The 19,070-nt window shown below is 37.4% G+C and overlaps 1 protein-coding gene across 1 annotated transcript in view; it reads right to left on the reverse strand.

The window, feature by feature from the left end:
• Nucleotides 1–19,070, reverse strand: part of LOC105534911 (chromosome unknown open reading frame, human C1orf168) — a 99,002-nt gene that overhangs the window by 40,616 nt on the left and 39,316 nt on the right. Inside the window, exons 5-6 of the mRNA XM_011973844.1 lie at nt 8,065–8,174; nt 830–864 (exon numbers count right to left, since the gene is read on the reverse strand). Of these exons, the coding sequence (XP_011829234.1) occupies nt 830–864; nt 8,065–8,174 (145 nt within the window). The remainder of the gene's footprint in view (nt 1–829; nt 865–8,064; nt 8,175–19,070) is intronic.

Raw genomic sequence — 19,070 nt, forward strand, 5'->3', positions numbered from 1 at the left:
TCCTCCTGCCTCAGTCTCCCGAGTAGCTGGGACTACAGGCATATACCACCACGCCTGGCTAATTTTTGTATTTTTTTTTTGTAGGGACAGTGTTTCACCATGTTGCCCAGGCTGGTCTTGAACTCCTGGGCTCAAGTGATCTGTCTGTCTTGGCCTCCCAAAGTGCTAGGCTTATAGGCATGAGCCACTATGCCTGGCCAAGAATTCACCATTTTATAGAGGACACATCTGAGTCTCAGAGAGGTGAAATGCTCTGTTTCAAGCACTTACTCATAAGCTGTTTACCTTCATTTATCTTATTTTCATTCTCACAAGGACCTCAGATGTGAGTGCTTTATTCCCATTTTGCAGGTGAGGAAATGGACATTCAACATCACATAGCCAGGAGCTGGGATTGCGGCCAGCAGTGATTCTGCTTGGGCCCTACTCAGGTTGCTATGCTGCCTCCAGGTGGCACCTGGCACCAAGTCTAGCAGGAGCCCAGAAAGCATATCTGAAAGCCAGGATATACAAACCTGGATTGTGCCATAGAACTCAGAACTCTTCTCGCTGGAAGTCACAGTTATTAAAAGCTAGTTGTCACTGCCCACCACAGAAAAGGGCTATGGATGAATTGGGACCATGTCCTCCCATCCTATCACACATTTTTGTCTCTGACAGTAACAGGGCTCAAAGTGCAGACTCTTAGAGGCTGAAGTCTGGAAAAACCTCAGAAATAGGAGTAAAAGTGAAAACAAAGACATTCCTTCCCTCTAAAAGATACTACTTTAGAATCAACCTTGCATGCTTATTTTATTTTAGTTATAATGTTGGTAAGGAGAAACAATACCTTTTGGAGTTCTTCAATTCCAACTTCATACGTTGCTAAAATAAACATAAAAAAATTATTTCAAGGCAGTTCATCCACCCATTTCTTATAGTATCCAGGATTAAAGTAGTTATGAAAGATTCCAGAGTTCAGTTTTCTCACCTTTAAGAACATCAGACTGTGTAAAGCTCTATCTACAAAGTTTGGGAAATTATGGGATCAGTGATCATGGTTTTAATTTCTGTGGGGATTTCCAGAATGGAATTTACAGTCGATGAAGCATGTGAAACCATTTCAGTTTCCTGTTTTGGCAAACAGACACATACTCCATGCTTAGAAGAAAGCACTAAAATCTAGTGGCAGCTCAGAAGGCAAACGTGAAAGGAAAGGGAAAGGAAAAAGCCTAACTCCCACTTCAACAAAATTAATTCTCTATCTTGCCCCAAAGTGCTCTGTTCCACAGCCTTTTTCATTTCCTTAAATATAGTTTGAAAACACATCAACTAAGGCTGACCCACCTTTTGATTTTTCCAATAGTTATGTGGATTTTATTTAATGACATGATGCCAATCTTAATTACAGTCATGCATCACTTAACAGTGGGGATCTGTTCTGAGAAATGCATCCTTAGGTGATTTCATCATCATGTGAACATCATAGAACATACTTACACAAACCTAGATGATATAGCCTGCTATCTTCCTAAGATATAGGGTATGGCCTATTGTTCCCAGGCAACAAACCTGCATAGCATGTTACTGTACTGAATACTGTAGGCAATTGTAACACAATTATAAATAGTTGTGTATCTAAACATAGAAAAGGTACAGTAAAAATACAGTATTATCATCTTATGGGACCACTGCTGGATACGCAATTCATTGTTAACTGAAACATTGTATAGCACATGACTGTATTAATATATACAAGTAGTGATAAGAATTTCAGTTCAAACACAGTTCTGCCACTCCTACATAGGGTATTTCAAACAAATTACTTCATTTCTTTGAGCCTCAGCTTGCTCATCTATAAAAATGGACCAATTGGTACCTGCCTTACAGAGTTAATGGGGAGATTCAAGGAAATAATGTAAGAAATTTGGCCAGGTGCGGTGGCTCATGCCTGTAATCCCAGCACTTTGGGAGGCTGAGGCAGGTGGATTACAAGGTCAGGAGTTCAACACCAGCCTGGTCAAGATAGTGAAACACCATCTCTACTGAAAATACAAAAATTAGTCAGGCACAGTGGCAGGCCTGTAATCCCAGATACTCGGGAGGCTGAGGCAGGAGAATCGCTTTAACCCGGGAGGCAGAGGTTGCAGTGAACCGAGATCATGCCACTGTATTCCAGCCTGGGCAACAGAGTGAGACTCCATCACAAAAAAAAAAAAAAAAAGAAAGAAAAAGAAAAGAAATTTAATATATCTAGCGGAACACTGGATATTGTTTAGAAAATGGCAAATTTTTTGATAAAATTGCTTGTTTGGTTTTTCTTTGCTTAAAAGTTATTTATAAAAGTTTTCTCCCTACTGTTAGTAAACATATGTGCATAAAAGTAGGACTTCTCCCTCTGCTTTTCTCTTTCTTGCTGCTAAAGTCTTGAAGCTTTAGAAAACTGACCAAACAACATGTTGCATTTCCAAGCTTTTATTATTCTAAACATATAATCTACTGATAAAATCAATGAAATACTAGGTTTTCTTTAGGGACTATCAGCATACAATTGTTGACACAGACCTAAAATTCTACATGATTAATTAATAATATGTATTTCAACTTGAGTAATTGTACACATAATACTTGTACACATAATTGTACACATAAAATTAGGTAATTTTACACTTAATACTTTAAAAATACCTGTTTGTGATACAGTTTGCCCAATATCTATTCCTGATATGAATTTGCTTTCCAATTTTAAGAATAATAATCTCCTTCTTTCTACTCCAATTTATTTACTTGTCTATGCTTTTCAAAAACAAATCATGAGCTCTTTGCTTCTCCTAACCACCTTGGGATGGATATTATTACTTCTTCTGTCTTAGAAATGGTGAAACCAAAGCCTGGAGAAGCCTTATTTGCCATGGCTAGTAAACAAAGATAATATACATTCAATTAATAATGTGTTCAAAATGTCGTTACTGCTGTTTAACAAAGTGGAGGTTCTTTCCTGGTAAGCTAAGCTATCCAAACTTAGGTAGGAATTCCAACATATATTCCAAGTTAGGAGTATAGAGGATAAAGGGCTACATCTCAAAGAGTCAGGAACGGACTAAGAATTATGACAAGAGCATGTGATCTACAGCATGGGAGTCCTCGCTCACTTTCGGTACAGACATACATAACCCTCTCTCCACTGACTAGTTTTATTGTGGGGGCAGAGAAAGGACTAATATCTGAAGATGGTTCTCAGCAGCCCTCCAACTGCTAGTGTCATAACACATGGTCATGTCTTGAAGGCCTTTTGTTCCTTCTCCTCATCCTATCTGTATGACCTTGGAAAAGTCCCAATAGCAATGGTAACAGCAGACATTCTTGCCTTGTTACTGGTAGTAGGGGTAAAGCAATCAGTGTTTCACCATTAAGAATCATGATTAGCTATAGGCTTCCTGTAAATGTTCTTTATCAAGTTGAGGAAGACAATAGAGTCCCCATCTATTCCTATTTTTATGACAGTTTTTAAAAATCATAAATGGGGGTTGAATTTTGTTAAATTATTTTCTGCACAGGTTGTCTGATTTTTCTTCTTTATCCTGCCAACATGGTGATTTTGTTGATTTTTGAATATTGAACCAGCTTTGCATCTCTGCACTCTTATATACCATTACCAAATGAAGAATAAACCACACCTGATCATGAAGAATAATTAATTTTCTATGTTGCTGAATTCTATTTGCTAATATTTTGTCGAGGATTTTCATGACCATACTAATTAAGGATATTGATCTGAAGTTTTCTTCTTTTGTACTGACTTTGTCTGGTTTTGAGATCATGGTAATACTAACTTTAAAAAAACAAAATGTGTTTTCTCCTCCATTTTGGGGAAAGATTGTATAAAATTGGTATTAATTCATCTTTAAATGCCTAATAGAATTTTTCAGTGAAATCACCTGACTTAGAGTTCATTTTGGGGGAGTTTTTAAACTATGCATTCAGTTTTCTTAAGAGTTACAGTTACAGGGATATTCAAATTATTTTGGGTGAGTTGTGGTAATTTGTGCTTTTTGAGGAATTGTTCCTTTTTTTTTAATCTAAGTTGTTAAGTTTATATGTGGAGAGTTGTTTATAATATTCCCTTATTATTGTTTTGATATCTACAGGGTCTATAATGATATCCCTGTTTCATTTTTAATATTATATCTTCTTTCTGTTTCTGTTTCAGCCTTGCTAGAAGTTTATCAATTTTTTCAACCTTGCTAGAAGTTTGTCAATTTTACGGATTGTTTTTTCAAAGAACACATTTTTGGTTCCATTGATTTTCTCTATTGTTTTTTGTTTTCATTTCATTTCATTTACTTCTAATCTTATCCTTATTGTTTCCTTCCTGCTACTTGCTTTCAAGAATTTTTCTCTGTCTTTAAGAAGTTTGATTATGATTCTTCGTGAGATTGCATTTGTTTTAGATTTGCTCGGTTTCTTGAATCTGTTGTCATATTATTATTATTATTATTATTTTTTTTTTAGATGGAGTTTTGCTCTTATTGCCCAGGATGAAGTGCAATGGCACGATCTCAGCTCACTGCCACCTCCACCTCCTGGGTTCAAGAGGTTCTCCTGCCTCGGCCTCCCGAATAGCTGAAATTACAGATGTCCACTGCCACACCCAGCTAATTTTTTGTATTTTTAGTAGAGATGAGGTTTCACCATGTTGGCCAGGTTGGTCTTGAACTCCTGACCTTAGGTGATCCACTTGCCTCAGCCTTCCAGAGTGTTGGAATGACAGGTGTGAGCCACCGCTCCTGACCCACATTATGTCTTTTGCCAAATTGGGGGAGTTTTCAGTCACTATTTCTCCAAGTACTTCTTCAGTCATGCACTCCTTCTCTTCTTTTTCATGTCTAATGACATGAATGTTAAATCTTTTGTTATAGTCTCACAAGTTTTTTGAAGCTCTTTTCATTATTTTTTTCAGTCTATTTTCTCCTTGTTCAGATTCGGTAGTTACTATTGTTTATTTTTAAGTCATTGACTCTTTTGTCCCTCCATTCTGCTGTTGAGCACATCCACTGACCTTTTTATTTTTCAGTTCTAACATTGTCATTTTTTTTACATTTCTATTTCTCTATAAAAACATTTTATTTCTTTGATAAGACTTTGCTTCATTTATTTCAAGCATGTCCATAACTATGCATTGGAAAATTTTATAAAAGCTGCTTTAAAGTCTTAGTCAGAAAATTCTAGTATTTCAGCCATCTCAATTTTGGCAGGCATTTTTTTTTTTTTTTTTTCAGATTCAGCTGCCATAACAAAATACCATAAATTGCATGGCTAATAAATAACAGAAATTTATTCCTCATAGTTCTGGAGTGGGAAGTTCCGAGATCAAAGTGACAACAGATTCAATTCTGGTGAAGGCCTGCTGCCTAGTTCATAGAGAGCCGTCTTCTTGCTGTGCCCTCATAAGGAGAAGAAAAAAGCAATTTCTTTTGGAATGCTTGTAAAGACACTAATCCCATTCGTGAGGGCTCCACCCTCATGACCTCATGTAATACTAACTACCTCCGAAAGAGCTCACCTCCTAAATACCATTGCATTAGGGGGTAGGTTTCCAACATTTTAGAGAGTAACAAGCAATCAGTTTGTAATAATACCCAAGTGAGAAAAGAGCACCTCATCACTGCTGGGCAGGAGTAGGAAGGAGTTTGGCTCTCCAGCAGGCTTCTGCTGATAACATCTTAGCTGGAAAGAGTAGAGTGCCCTGTTATTGCTTCCCGTATGACCTTCGCCGACAGCAATAAGGAGAGGGTGGCCTTTTTACTGCTGGGTGGTTATGAAGATCCTTTCTACTAGCTCTCCCCTGACACCATCCTTTGAGGTAGAGAGAAGGACATCTTGTTACTTCTGGAAGGAGAGTGAAAGTCAAAGTTCCCCACATAATCTTTATGGACACTAAGTGGAATTTTATTTCCACCTGGCAGGGGTGGAAATCCCAGCTCCCTACCTGGCCTTCTCTGACATCACTCCAGTGGAGGAGTTGGGTGCATCATTGCAGCCTGCTGAGGGTAGATGTCCAGGCCCCCCATTCAGCATTGCTGTTGGTGGTGGGCCCCATTGTTTTCTATGATGTTTGGCTGGAGTAGACCAGCTATTGTCTAGAGGTTTTCTGTCTTTCTAAGTTGCCCTTTTCCTGGTCATTTGGCTAGAAAGAGAAGGCTTCAGCTGAAGCTGCTGTGCCCACTGGTGTTTCTGGGTTGCTAACTTTTTTACCTCCAAAACTGACACATACGAGGCAAGAAGAAAATCAGGGACTCACCACCTTATCCTTCCTTGCGGCCTGATGTCCCTAACTGGTCTACCTTCTTCTCTCTACCTTTCAGAGTCATCTAGTCTTCTTATGTTTGTTTTACATACATAACGCCTGGGGCTTTTAGCTGTACTTTGCAGGAGCATTAGCAAAAAAGTACATCTGTTCCATCTTCCCAGAAACAGAGGTCCACTTCACTTGAAATGAGCTACTTGCAGGGGGGTGGATTCTAGGGGTGTCACATGGTCCAGAGAGAGAAGGAGCAGGTTCTGATTGGAGCATCCCATTGGCTCTGTGAATTCTTAGCCTTGTAGAAGGGCATATAGTTGGAATGTGGCCCAAATGGTGCCCACAGATTTTGTTTTCAAAGTGTGGTCTATAGACCAGCAGCATTGGTATTACCAAGGAACTTGTTAGAAATACAGAATCTCAGATCCCACACTGGAGGAGCTGCTGAACCAGAATCTACATTTTAACAAGATCCCTGTGCGACCTGTATGAACGCTAGAATCTGAGAAGCCCTGCTCTAAAGAAGGGGCCCATATACTCTGAGTATGGGGCAGCACTGCCTTTTGGGAGTGCTGGGCGGGGTCAAGACTTGCTCTTCCTATGGCTAGTATTTTACAAGCCATTTAGGAGAACCTAGACTGCCCAGTCTAAAAGAGAGACAGTTTTTCTAATAGTTCTCCAACCCCTTATTTCTTGAGGGAGAAGAGGGGAATTTCAATAGGTCCTGATCCTTACCACATGAACTTCCTAAGTATGTATTCCCAGGAAAATGACTTCCTTTCCTAGAACCTTGGGGTTCTGGTCCATACAATGAAGAAGTTGTACCGGATGATCTCTTTTTAGCCCTGCTTCCAGGGAAGCCAAACTTCCTTGAATAAGAAGTAGCATAAACTTGTGGAAAAGCATAGACTTTAGAGGTAGCCTGAGCCTGTTTCACATTATAACCCTATTCCATGGTATATTTATGACCTCGTGCAACTCAATCTTTCCGATGTTCAGTTTCCTGTATCAAACATTAGGGTTGATCAAACCACTCTATCAGCAGGGCTGTACACAGGAAGCCTAACATGGAACTACAGTATCCTATAGTACAAGCTCACTAAATACTAGTGTTTATTCCAGCACTAAAATGTATGCTTTTATAGAGAACTGGCTCATACTATAGGCAAACAAAGATGTTGCAACTTGTAGAAATGCTATGAATCTCTGCTCCCTCATTTTTTTACCTGAGAAGGTCTCTTAACGCACAAGAAAAGTCCCGAGCATTGTCAGCAATGCCAAAGGCAGTAAGACTTAGCTCTGAGCCAGTGGTCAGATCCATTAAATAAATCCCCTGATCCTATTCAGACTGAACACAGGGGCCTAACTCTTACGGTCTGTTATCTCGTTCTCCACACACCAAGTAACCAGGGAACTTCAAGAAAGACACCAGGAGAAAAGAGATGAAGTTTCTATAGGAAGAGAAAGAAGAAAAATGAATCGTCATATCTTGATTTTCCCTCCCTCATATCTACAAAAGGCAAAGCAGCTGAGTCGATTGGTAAAGGGGAGAAAAGAAGAGGCTGGGAAGGCAGCAACAGCTTTCGTGAGATAGCATTGATGCCCAGCTGAATTTATTTATATTTTTAAGAGACCAGACACAGAAAAAAAAGAAAAAGAAATAAGATGGTAGTGCAGGATGGCTGTGCATTTTTAAACTTACAGTTAGCTAAAGGGAAAATATCATTTTTGACACATTTTCATTCCACACGGGGTTACACTATTAATTGGCTTAGCAGACTTACGATCAGCAATTTCTTTTGCAGTGCACAGGTTAATGGAGTTGCCAGAGTGTCTCAGATATGAAATTGTTGCCTCATAATTATGTGGTTCTTCAAATTCTGCATTGAAAAGCCTGGAGAAAAAAAGGTTACTTAAAATGTAACATTTTTAAAAATACATTTTGAAAGCTTTTTATATTTTTTCCTCATTACAGAAATAATATAAGTATGTCTGGCCAATATAGTGACCTAAGCATATATGGGAGGCACACCACCCCTACTCCAAATGCATAAGAATTCTAGATGAAATATAGCAATGTAAAGACTTGTATAAAGATTATACAGATAGAAATCAATAAAGCAAAATCCCCAGGTGCCAGACATACAGAGGAAACTCACAATTAAAGATGCAAGTGAGAACTGCAGTCAAGGGACACAAAGGGAAATTGAGACCAGATAAAGAGAAATCTTAATGACTGGGCAGCTGGGGATTTAATGTCTGAGTCAGAAGGTAAGTCTGAACCATAAGCCTCATCTGAATGGGAAGCTGAAATGGAGCTATCAGCATCCAGTCCAGAGTTACAATATGCTGTTCTGTCTGTAAAACAAGTACTAAACATATCTGTCCAGTCTCCCAGAGAATGAGCTTGGAAGTTTGCTATCTGACTATGGCCACAGGAACTGAAAGAGTCAGAAACTTGAAAACCCAGCACCAAATACAGAGGTGGGGTTTAATAAACCATCTGTCCATTTCAGAGACACAAAGCCAAAACTGATGCTTGAAATTCAAATCCCTCTTGTAAAGGCAAATCTGAAATTATTCTGTAAAGATGCTTCCACAATCCATGGCACCTGTAGTTTCCAAAGAAAACAAATTCCCACTCAGAACAAGCTGATAGTGAAAACTGAAAATCATACAAGGAGATGAGCTACAGTAAGATAGTCAGAAGGTATAACTAATGAGGGACCTAAATAATAGAATAACATGAACGTTAATTTAAAAGACATGTGTTTTTAGTATTCAAAGAAATAAAGTGAAGAATAAAAGCCATTAGGTAAAAACAAGAGACTGAGGGAAATGAATGTCCTATAGATTTGGAGAAAGGAGTTATAGAGATCATAAAATATAGTTCTTAAGATAAAAAATGTAGTGTAGAAGCTGAAAAGTAGACTAGATGCCACAGCAGGAGGAATTGGTGAACTATTATTATTACTATTATTATTATACGTTTGTTGAGACAGGGTCTCACCCTGTCACCCAGGCTGGAGTGCAGTGGCGCAATCTCAACTCACTCTGGCCTCAATCTCCCAGGCTCAAGCAATCTGCACCCTCAGCCTCCTGAGTAGCTGGGACTACAGGTGTGTGCCACCACACCCAGATAATTTTTTTGTGTTTTTGTAGAAAGGAAGCCTAACCATATTCCCAGGCTGGTTTCGAACTCCTGGGCTCAAGTGATCCACCTGCCTTGGCTTCCCAAAAGTACTAGGATTACAGTCATGAGCACTGGCCTAGAATTGGTGAATTATTTAGATATGACGACATTATCCAGAATGTAGCATAGAGAGATAAAGAGACAGAAAAGATTTAATAAGAAGAGATAGGGAGGATAGAATGAGAAAGTACAACATACATATATTAAGGATTATAAGAAGAAAGAAGAAAGAGAATGATGAAAAGGAGTCAATATTCAAATTATAATAGCTAAGACTATTATTTTCCATAGTAATATGGAAAGCAGTGGAAGAGGGCTATGAAAATTATTCTCAAGTCTTTGCATTATTTACGAGGATAGAGATGTTGATTAACATTAGACTTTGTAAATTATAGATGTCAAAATCTAATTGTAACTACTAAAAATAATGGAAATAGAATATTTAACTTCTAAACTGGTAGAAGGGAAATATGCAATGAGAAAGCTTAAATTTTTTAAAAAGAGAAGGAAAGAAAAAATGCAATTATAGAAATTGCATAGTAAATCTTAATTGGGAAAAGTCCAAATAGGTCAAGGATTGCAATAAATGCACGTGAATTAAGCTATCCCACTAAAATAAAGAGTATCTGAATTGATATATATCTGAGTACATGTATCTGAATTGATATATATCTGAGTACATGTATCTGAATTGATATATTGGCCGGACGTGGTGGCTCACGCCTGTAATCCCAACACTTTGGGAGGCCGAGGCGGGCGGATCATGAGATCAGGAGATGGAGACCATCCTGCCTAACACCATTAAACCCCGTCTCTACTAAAAAATACAAAGAAAAAATTAGCCGGGCGTGGTGGTGGGTGCCTGTAGTCCCAGCTACTCAAGAGGCTGAGGCAGGAGAATGACGTCAACCCGGGAGGCAGAGCTTGCAGTGAGCCAAGCTCGCGCCACTGCACTCAGCCTGGGGGACAGAGCGAGACTTTGTCTCAAAAAAAAAAAAAAAAAAAAAAAAAAAAGCAGCAGACAAGTCAAAAATCAAAAAGACATACAAACCAAATAGTACCAAAGAAAACTGAAGCAGGTATATTAATATTAGACCAACTTTAGTGTGACTGATGAAGAAAATGAGAAAGGATTCACACGAGTGAATGTATACACCGACACAAATTAGAGATAAGAAAAGAAACAAAACTAGAGATAGTTTTAGGCTTTCAGAAATCTAAGACAGTGTTATGATCAGCTCTCTACCAGTAACTTTAAAAATTTAGAGAAAATTAGCAAATTTATAGGGAAGTAGAAAATTGCCATACCAACTGAGAAAGAAACACAAAAACTAATAGGCCAATAAATCATTAAAGAACTTTTATCGGTAGTACACCGATAACAGGTACACTCTTCCCTGTACCTACCTCCACCCTAACTCACCTCTCTTCTTGTTCTCTACCAAAGTTTTATAGACAAGTTTTAATGAACTGTTTTAGAGGATAGAAAAAGAGGAAAAGCTACGCTACTCATTTTAAGAAGATAATACAATTTTAGTATGAAGACCACAAAATGATCAAAGAATAAGAGAAAATATAGCCCAATCTCACTTCAGAGATTTTAACCCAAATTCACTAAATACTGAAAAATGAATTAATCAGTATTAAAAATAACTCAATAATAACTAAAATTTATTCCAAGACTTCAAGGATGGCTTAATATCAGAAAATATATCATTGTAATTAATCACATTGTTTCAATAAAAGTGAAAAAAGTTATTTTAATATGCCAAAAAGCATTCCAGGGAGATAAATTTTCTTTACTAGGTTACCCTCCACAAATAACATACTTAATAGTAAAGTGTAACAAACAATATTTAGACTCTATCAGGAACTTTGGCAATAAGAAAAAGACAAACCCATAGAAAACTGGACAAAAGTATATGCCAGTCGTCACAGAAGAGTTAAACTGAATAGCTTATAAACGTAAACTCCTAACCTCATAGTGAACAGGGAAATGGAAATCGAGATAATGAAAATTTGGTTCACATTCATCAGATTAGCTAGAATCCCAGTTTGAAAATAATACCTTATTTGGTAAGAACATGGAGAAACAGGAAATCTTTAAACTGCTTTGAGTATATGAATTGTCACAACCCATTTTGGAGAATAATTTTTCAATATCTAGTAACACTGAAGTTGATTATTTAGAATTGTTTAGCAATTCTACTTCTAAGTAAATAGCTTTGAGAAACTTGCTTATATTTACCTACAAATATAGGAGAATGATTACTGAAGCATTATTTGAAATGGTAAAAATTTACAACAATCTGCATGTCCCTTAGTGACAAAATGCAGAAACAAATTGGGATGTGTTCATATGATGAAATACCATACAGTAATTACGATGAACAAATGACGTATACATCAACATAGATAGAATATGAAAACACAGCTTTGTAAAAAAAAAAGTTGCAGAAGGATAACATAAGGTGTCATTTATACAAAAATTTAAAAACTATATCCTTAACAGATATATGAGTTTATAGCTCAAACCTGAGAATATACTAAATGGATACACTCACAAATTCACGATTGGAGTTGCCTCTGCAAAGAGAGAAAGGGAAATGGAATTATGGAGTGAATTAATAATTCTTTCTGCTCTGTACTGTCCACATTTGGTATGAGGTAGTTCCATTTGCTATAGATGCAGTTGAAGGGGACTAGTGTTAGGGTTAGGGTTAGGGTTAAAGGTTAGGTTAGAGTTGAAGGGACTTCAGCTGCATCTAGAGCAAATGGAAAATAACAACTACATCACAGCAAAAGTGGATAGTATCAAAGAGAAAAAATTACACATAATCTCTGCACCTTAATACAAATGAAGTCTTAGCCTTTGATAGTCTTCCTGATTTTTCATTTATATGTATATTCACTTAGTTATCATAGACAGTGAAAAAGTTGGAGCTCTCTCTTTTTTCCCCTCATTTATTATAATCAAAAGCACATTCCACCCAATTGTCTTCTCTCCTTTGTTTGGCTATTTTGCATATTTTCTAGTTTTCTTTTGTGCATATTATCTGTAATAATTCTAAAAATGTAATAGCTCATTTTGCTGAAAAAGAAAAATTATAAACTCCAATGCATAAGTGACTTCTCCTCTCATATTTTTCCCCTCCCTCTTCATAAAGTAATAAAGAGAAACTTTCTTAAATTATCGGCTATGCCATATACCTCATGCTTCAATAGCCTAACAATCTCATTTGGCCTATGGTAAATTAATTTTATTAATAAGAAACAATTTGGGGAAAAATTGAAAGATGTCCAATCAATTTCTTAGACTACTTTGGTCAAAAATGCATAAATATCTCATTTCAGATAATTGTAAAGAAAATTTTACCAAAGTTTCCAAAAAGGCATCTTTAGGATCAATTGTCTTTAGAGAGAATCAGTTCTGGGATTATTGTTAAGAGGATAAAAGAAGGTTGCAGATGTATTTTAACCTCCTTTTTTTGCTACCTGAGAATGTCTTTTACCTTTATCCGTGGTCCATTAAAACTAGATCTGAGATCCACCTTGACTTCATACAATGTGGATCAATATAAAGAACTTGGATTGGAGAGAAGAAATAACTCTATGATTCAAATCTATGCTTCAACTTCTTTATTTCCACATTTATGAAAAATGTGTCTACAGGACTATAGAAACTACTGGGAGGCAGCACAGAATATGAGACAGATCTGGAACGTGGGGTTAAACAGATCTGAATTCCAATCCTAGCTCTCCCCTACATTCTAGTTATAAAGTACTGGGTAAATCCCTTAAGCCTCCATTTCCTGCTTTATAAAACAGTTATAATAAAATCTACTTTAAAGGTGTATTATAGATATTGAATGAAATATTTGCCCTCTGCACATAAGCATTCCACAAAAGTGTGCTAGTAATATTAGTGTACTAGAGGACAGAAATATTGTATTTTTAAAATGGTAAGTTTTGAGGTTTACATCTTGTAAAATTTTTTATTAGTGGCATAGCATCAGGTTTCTAACTTTTCTTACTTTCTTACAGAAAACCTCCAGTTATTTGTATACTACATTATAAAACATTAATGTTTCTTAGTGATATCTTCAACATTATCTGTGTCAAGAAGCAAAAACAGCTCCTTAAATGCAATACAAGTGTTAAAGATGATTACAAAACCAGAAAATTTCTAGTTTTGTTTGAACTCTTGGAAATCCTGTCTTCAAAATAAATGTTTAAACAAATGAGATCTCTCTAGCTAAAGCATGGACAAGTGACCTCTCACAGTTGTTTCCACTTGCCATGTCTGCCTCTGGTCCACAGCCCCGAAAAGCCCCCGCAGAATCCCTCATTGTCCTTTGGAGAATAATTAGTTAACCTCTGTACTAGGCTGTATGCTCTAGAGAAGTGGCTCATGCACCTCATTCAAACATCTGTCCACTTGGTCAAACAGTGAGATTATTAATCACACTAATAGCTACTATTTCTTGTGGGTTTACCATGTGTTAGACACTGTACATAGATTCATTATATGCACGTCTCATTATGTGGTCTTGAGCAGTCATTTGGGTTCTCAGAGCCTTCATTTCCTCATAGAGTCACTGTGAGGGTTTAGTGTGGGAATAACTGAATCACAATGTGGAAAATGCCTGACAGGCGAATTTCCTTTCTTGTCTTCTCCTGTGCCACACTGCATGATGATGACTCAAAAAGTTTCATTGCAAGAAAGTTCTAGAATATCTAAAGAAGAGCTTATATTAAGTAGAAAGATTGAGACTTGAACAGCAAAACCTGTTAGCCATACTTCTATAATTATTTTGTTAGGTTGAAAACACAGTTTCTTCCACTTATGGGACATGCATTTTGGAGACAGGATGAACAGGAGTATCTTAGTCATCATTTGCTCTGTGTAACATTCTACAGGTTTCTGGTGACAAGGGAGTGTGACACAATCTGATTTCTCAATTGTCCAAAGTCCCAAACTGGTCAATTTCTATTTCCAATAAATGCGTTAAGTAAGAATACTCTACTCATAGCCCTTCACCCTAAGAAATCCTTCCCTTGAATGAAATGATTGGTGATTAAACTTTTAAAAGTGACATCCATGCTAAATAAAATGGATCTCAAAATTCATTTGTGCCAGGTTCACAAAAATATATGATGAATTTGAAGGGATTTTCTTCATAAGCTACTAAAACTTGTTTCGTATACATATTAGATAATGTTTAGAGATGAACAATCAATGAATCAGTAGAGCAGAATGATTCAGAGAAACATAGGTTTCAGAAAGACAGAGGTGGCAGTGAACCTCAGCTCTACCAGGCTATGACCTTGGGTAGGTGGTTTGACCTAAGTCTCTTCACCCTTTAATCTTCTTTATATGAGAATGAAATTATATAATTTATGCCATGCTTAGTGTAGTGCTTGGCATAAAGTGTTTGCTACTTCTGCTTCTGCTACTACTACTTCCACTTTCACTTTTATACTATTTTCCCTTTTACTATTCCACTACTTGTGCTTCAAATTCTACCACCACCTCCACCACTAGTTCTCCTGCTTCTACCATTTTACAGCACACATATGTGTGCATACATATACATCTTTTTATGTAATATATATTTTCATTTACATGTGTATGTGTTGACATATATATACATACATGTATACATACATACACACAATCCTACCACCACATGTACCATAACCTTACTGTGATGGTTAATATTGAGTGTCGACTTGATTGGATTGAAGGATGCAAAGTATTGTTCCAGGGTGTATCTGTGAGGGTGTTGCCAAAGGGGATTAACATTTGAGTCAATGCACTGGGAGAGGCAGACCCACGCTCAATCTGGGTGGGCACAATCTAATCAGCTGCTAGTGCAACTAGAATAAAAGCAGGCAGAAAAACGTGGAAAGACTAGACTGCCTGAGTCTTCTGGCCTCTGTCTTTCTCCTGTGCTGGATGCTTCCTGTCCTCAAACATTGGACTCCAAGTTCTTCAGCTTTTGGACTCTGGACTTAAACCAGTGGTTTGCCAGGGCTCTCAGACCTTCAACCACAGACTGAAGGCTGCACTGTCAGCCTTCAAAGAGTAGGGATTCTTTCGAGGTTTTAGAATTCGGACTGATTTCCTAGCTCCTTAGCTTGCAGATGGCCCATTGTGGGACTTCACCTTGTGATCATGTGAGTCAATAATCCTTAATAAACTCTCCTTTATGTATACATCCTTTATATATACATCTATCCTATTAGTCCTGTCCTTCTACAGAACCCTAACTAATCCACTGACCAATTCTACTATGACTTCTACTACAACAACATACAACAAATAGAGTTTCTCTCAGCCCTGGGCACTAGGTATTTCTTTTTCCTATTCATGTATATATAACCCAGTTATTTCTATAAAGGACCACAAAACCATGATCACCAAGTAACTGTTATTAAAGTGCTGATTACCTTACAAAATATGCCATCCCCTCTGGCCTTAACTCTGAAGTTACATTGTCAAACCATTGATCTCATTCATAAGGCAGGCATGGGAAGGCATGTAAATAATAATAACAGCTGATAATTATTACCTGCCAAGCACTGCTTCAATTACATGTATCAATCTTTTACTTTATGAAATACATACTATTATTCTTTCCACAATCAGATGAAGAAACAGAAGTATGATCCAAGCTCACAGAGTAGCTAGCAGCAGAGATAAGAAGCCAGATATTTGAATCTAGAATCTGAAGTCTTAACCATTACGCTGTATACCATCTTACACAGGGAATGTACCGGTTAAAGTCATAGCATGAATAGATCGCACTGTAATGGAAGTCATCAAAGAAAGAGGTCATCAGAGTATACAGCAAGGCGGACTCCAAAGGACTGACCAGGTTATTAGCTAGAGACATAATGGGAGAAAAGTATGTCTGCCAGTGATATAAATGAGAAGCTCTCAGATTTCTCATTCATTAAGTTACATGCTATTATTCACTCTTTGGACAAACTATATTCATGTTAATTTTATATTTGTTATCTCATATAATCCTCTCAGTAGCAGTATGAGGCATTTTACAGATGAGGAAACTGAGGCTTGGAGATATTCAGTAACTTGTCCAAGATAGCACTGCTAAGAAGCAGAGGTGGGTCTGGAAACCAGACCTTCTGATTCCTAGTCCATTGGTTCTCTCCTCTGTACTGCAAGTCACTCTAGAACCAAGGGAAAACTGACAATGAAAATAATGAAGCACCAGACGATGGTGAAGGTCAAGGAGCTTGTGAGTGGGTTTGGGACAATATTTTTCCGACCTTTGTTAGGCTGACCCAAGAGTTCACAGATCAATTCTTTCATGGATTAGTTATTTACATGGGGAAAATGTTATGGTGAAGTTCTTTTTCTTATCTGTGCCTGACATTATCACCTATAAAATGAAAAATATTACCATTTAACCTGTAATTTGAGGTTAAGGTGGAACGAGTGGATCAGGGTGAATTTGGGAATGACTTTCTAAAAGCACTTTGTCTTCTAAGTGTTTTTAGGAAGTCATACAACTACTAAAGCAGACTTTTTTTTTCCCCCATTCATCTAGGAACAAGATCTGATAAAGCAGATTCTTAATAAACCAGTGGCAACTTCAGCAGCATGAAACAAAATGACCACAAGCCCTCATTTTGATCACTAAAGTCAAATTTTTACAATATCTTTGTTTCAAATCTCAGAGTGTCTTCTTTGAGGTGCACTATAATATCTAACCCCATTTGTTTTACAGAGAGGGAAGTGAGGTCACCCTCTGAACTAGTGGCAGGTTTTTAACTAGGAGTCTGGTCTCCCGACTGCCTGTTCTGCCACCTACAGTATTCGACTTTGATACAGACAAACCCTGCTATTACAAACAAAAAACAAATCTCTGCCATTTATTAAGAGCTTACAACATTGAAATTCCACTTTGCTAAATTAGAGATATTTATCTCAATCCTCATAACATCCCTAGGGGGAAGGATTTGATGTCACCACTTCCCATATTAGAAAATAGAAGGCCCAGAGATATCAAATAACTTTCCCAGGATCACACAGCTAGTGTGTGGAGCTCAAAATGTGAATCCAAGGTTATCCGACTCCCAAATCAATGCCCTTAACTTCATGTAACATACTCCATGAATCTTCTAATTTTTAATTCATTCAATTTAAACACACTTTAATTATGCAGCTGGTAAGAAAGAAATATTAGACCATCTCTCTGCTTTTGAATAATTTAAAATTTAGACAGGGAAATGAGATATGCCCAGGCAAACAGAAAATCAAAAAAATAGACTGGATATGATTGAGTCTTAAGCCGAGTGCCGTCTAAGTCCATTCTGTTCTTCAGCCAACATTTATTGAACAACTATTAAATGCTCTATGCCCTCTTCCCCATATACACCTTACCACTACACACTCTAATCATGTCAGATTACCCATAGTTCTTGAACACATGAGGCTGTTTCCTGCCTCTTCGCTTTTGTCCACATGATTCGTCTGCTTATAATGACCTTATCACCAACATCCTCTGTGCAAATTCATATTTTTTCTCCTAAAATTCTGATTGTCATTATCCATGGCCCTTCTATAGTCTATTCTCCACACAGCAGCCAAGATGATCTTCTCAAAATATAATTCAGACCTTGTCACAATCCTGCTTAAGACTTTCCAGAGGTGTCCTATGGTTTTTAATAATTTTTTTAAAAAGAACCACTACGCTCCCCACCTTTATGATCTCATCCCTCTGCATGTCTCCAAGGTCCTGTACTACCATTCTCTTCCTCACTCATCACTCTCCAACCACACTGGTCTCCTGTCTATTTTACAAGGATGCAATGCTCTCTACTACCTCGAAGACTTGGCAAAGGCTGCTCCTGCTACATGGAATGCTTTCTGTATGACCAACTTTTTCTCAACCACCAGGTCTAACCTCTGTTCCCTTTGGCAAGGCCCTTCTTCAGCTGGCTTTCCCAAACAGCCCTCCTCCCCACCTATTTCTGTATACCACAATACTTGTTGTATACCCTTCTCAGTCACTGTCATAGTCTTGAAATTACTTTATTACTCTTTGAAACTAGTTTAATTTTTTCTCTCTTGCTCTGGGATATTGAATATCACTTGCTGCTCAGTACCCATTGCCTCATCTAGTATCTGGTACATTGTAGGCTTCCAGTTATCAACTGGTTTTTTGTTTATATCCTTCTCTGATGCTCGTACAGAAACACTGGGAACTCAGACAGGTAGATGATGTCACATCATTAATTTTTCTCATTGAGCTCCCCCTCTCTGTCAGGTACTGTTCTAGAATATAAAAATAAATAACAATCAAGGTCCTTAAACTCAGGGTTCTCATGGTCTAAAAAAAAAACATAAAAAATAAATAAGTCAAATGAATATTATCATCCAAAGTATTCATAAAAAATAACAGGAAAATAAAGCAGAATCGTATATGAAATAGATAGCATCTTGGGTGAGGGAACATGTGCTATAGCCAGGAAAGCTGACATTTCAGCATACATCATTGCCTTATATCATATTTGTTATTTGTTTTTCTTCCCAACTAAAATACATACTTAATGAGGACAGATACT

Source organism: Mandrillus leucophaeus, unplaced genomic scaffold, assembly GCF_000951045.1.
Source record: "Mandrillus leucophaeus isolate KB7577 unplaced genomic scaffold, Mleu.le_1.0 Scaffold14, whole genome shotgun sequence".
In the NCBI taxonomy this organism is placed as follows: Eukaryota; Metazoa; Chordata; class Mammalia; order Primates; family Cercopithecidae; genus Mandrillus; species Mandrillus leucophaeus.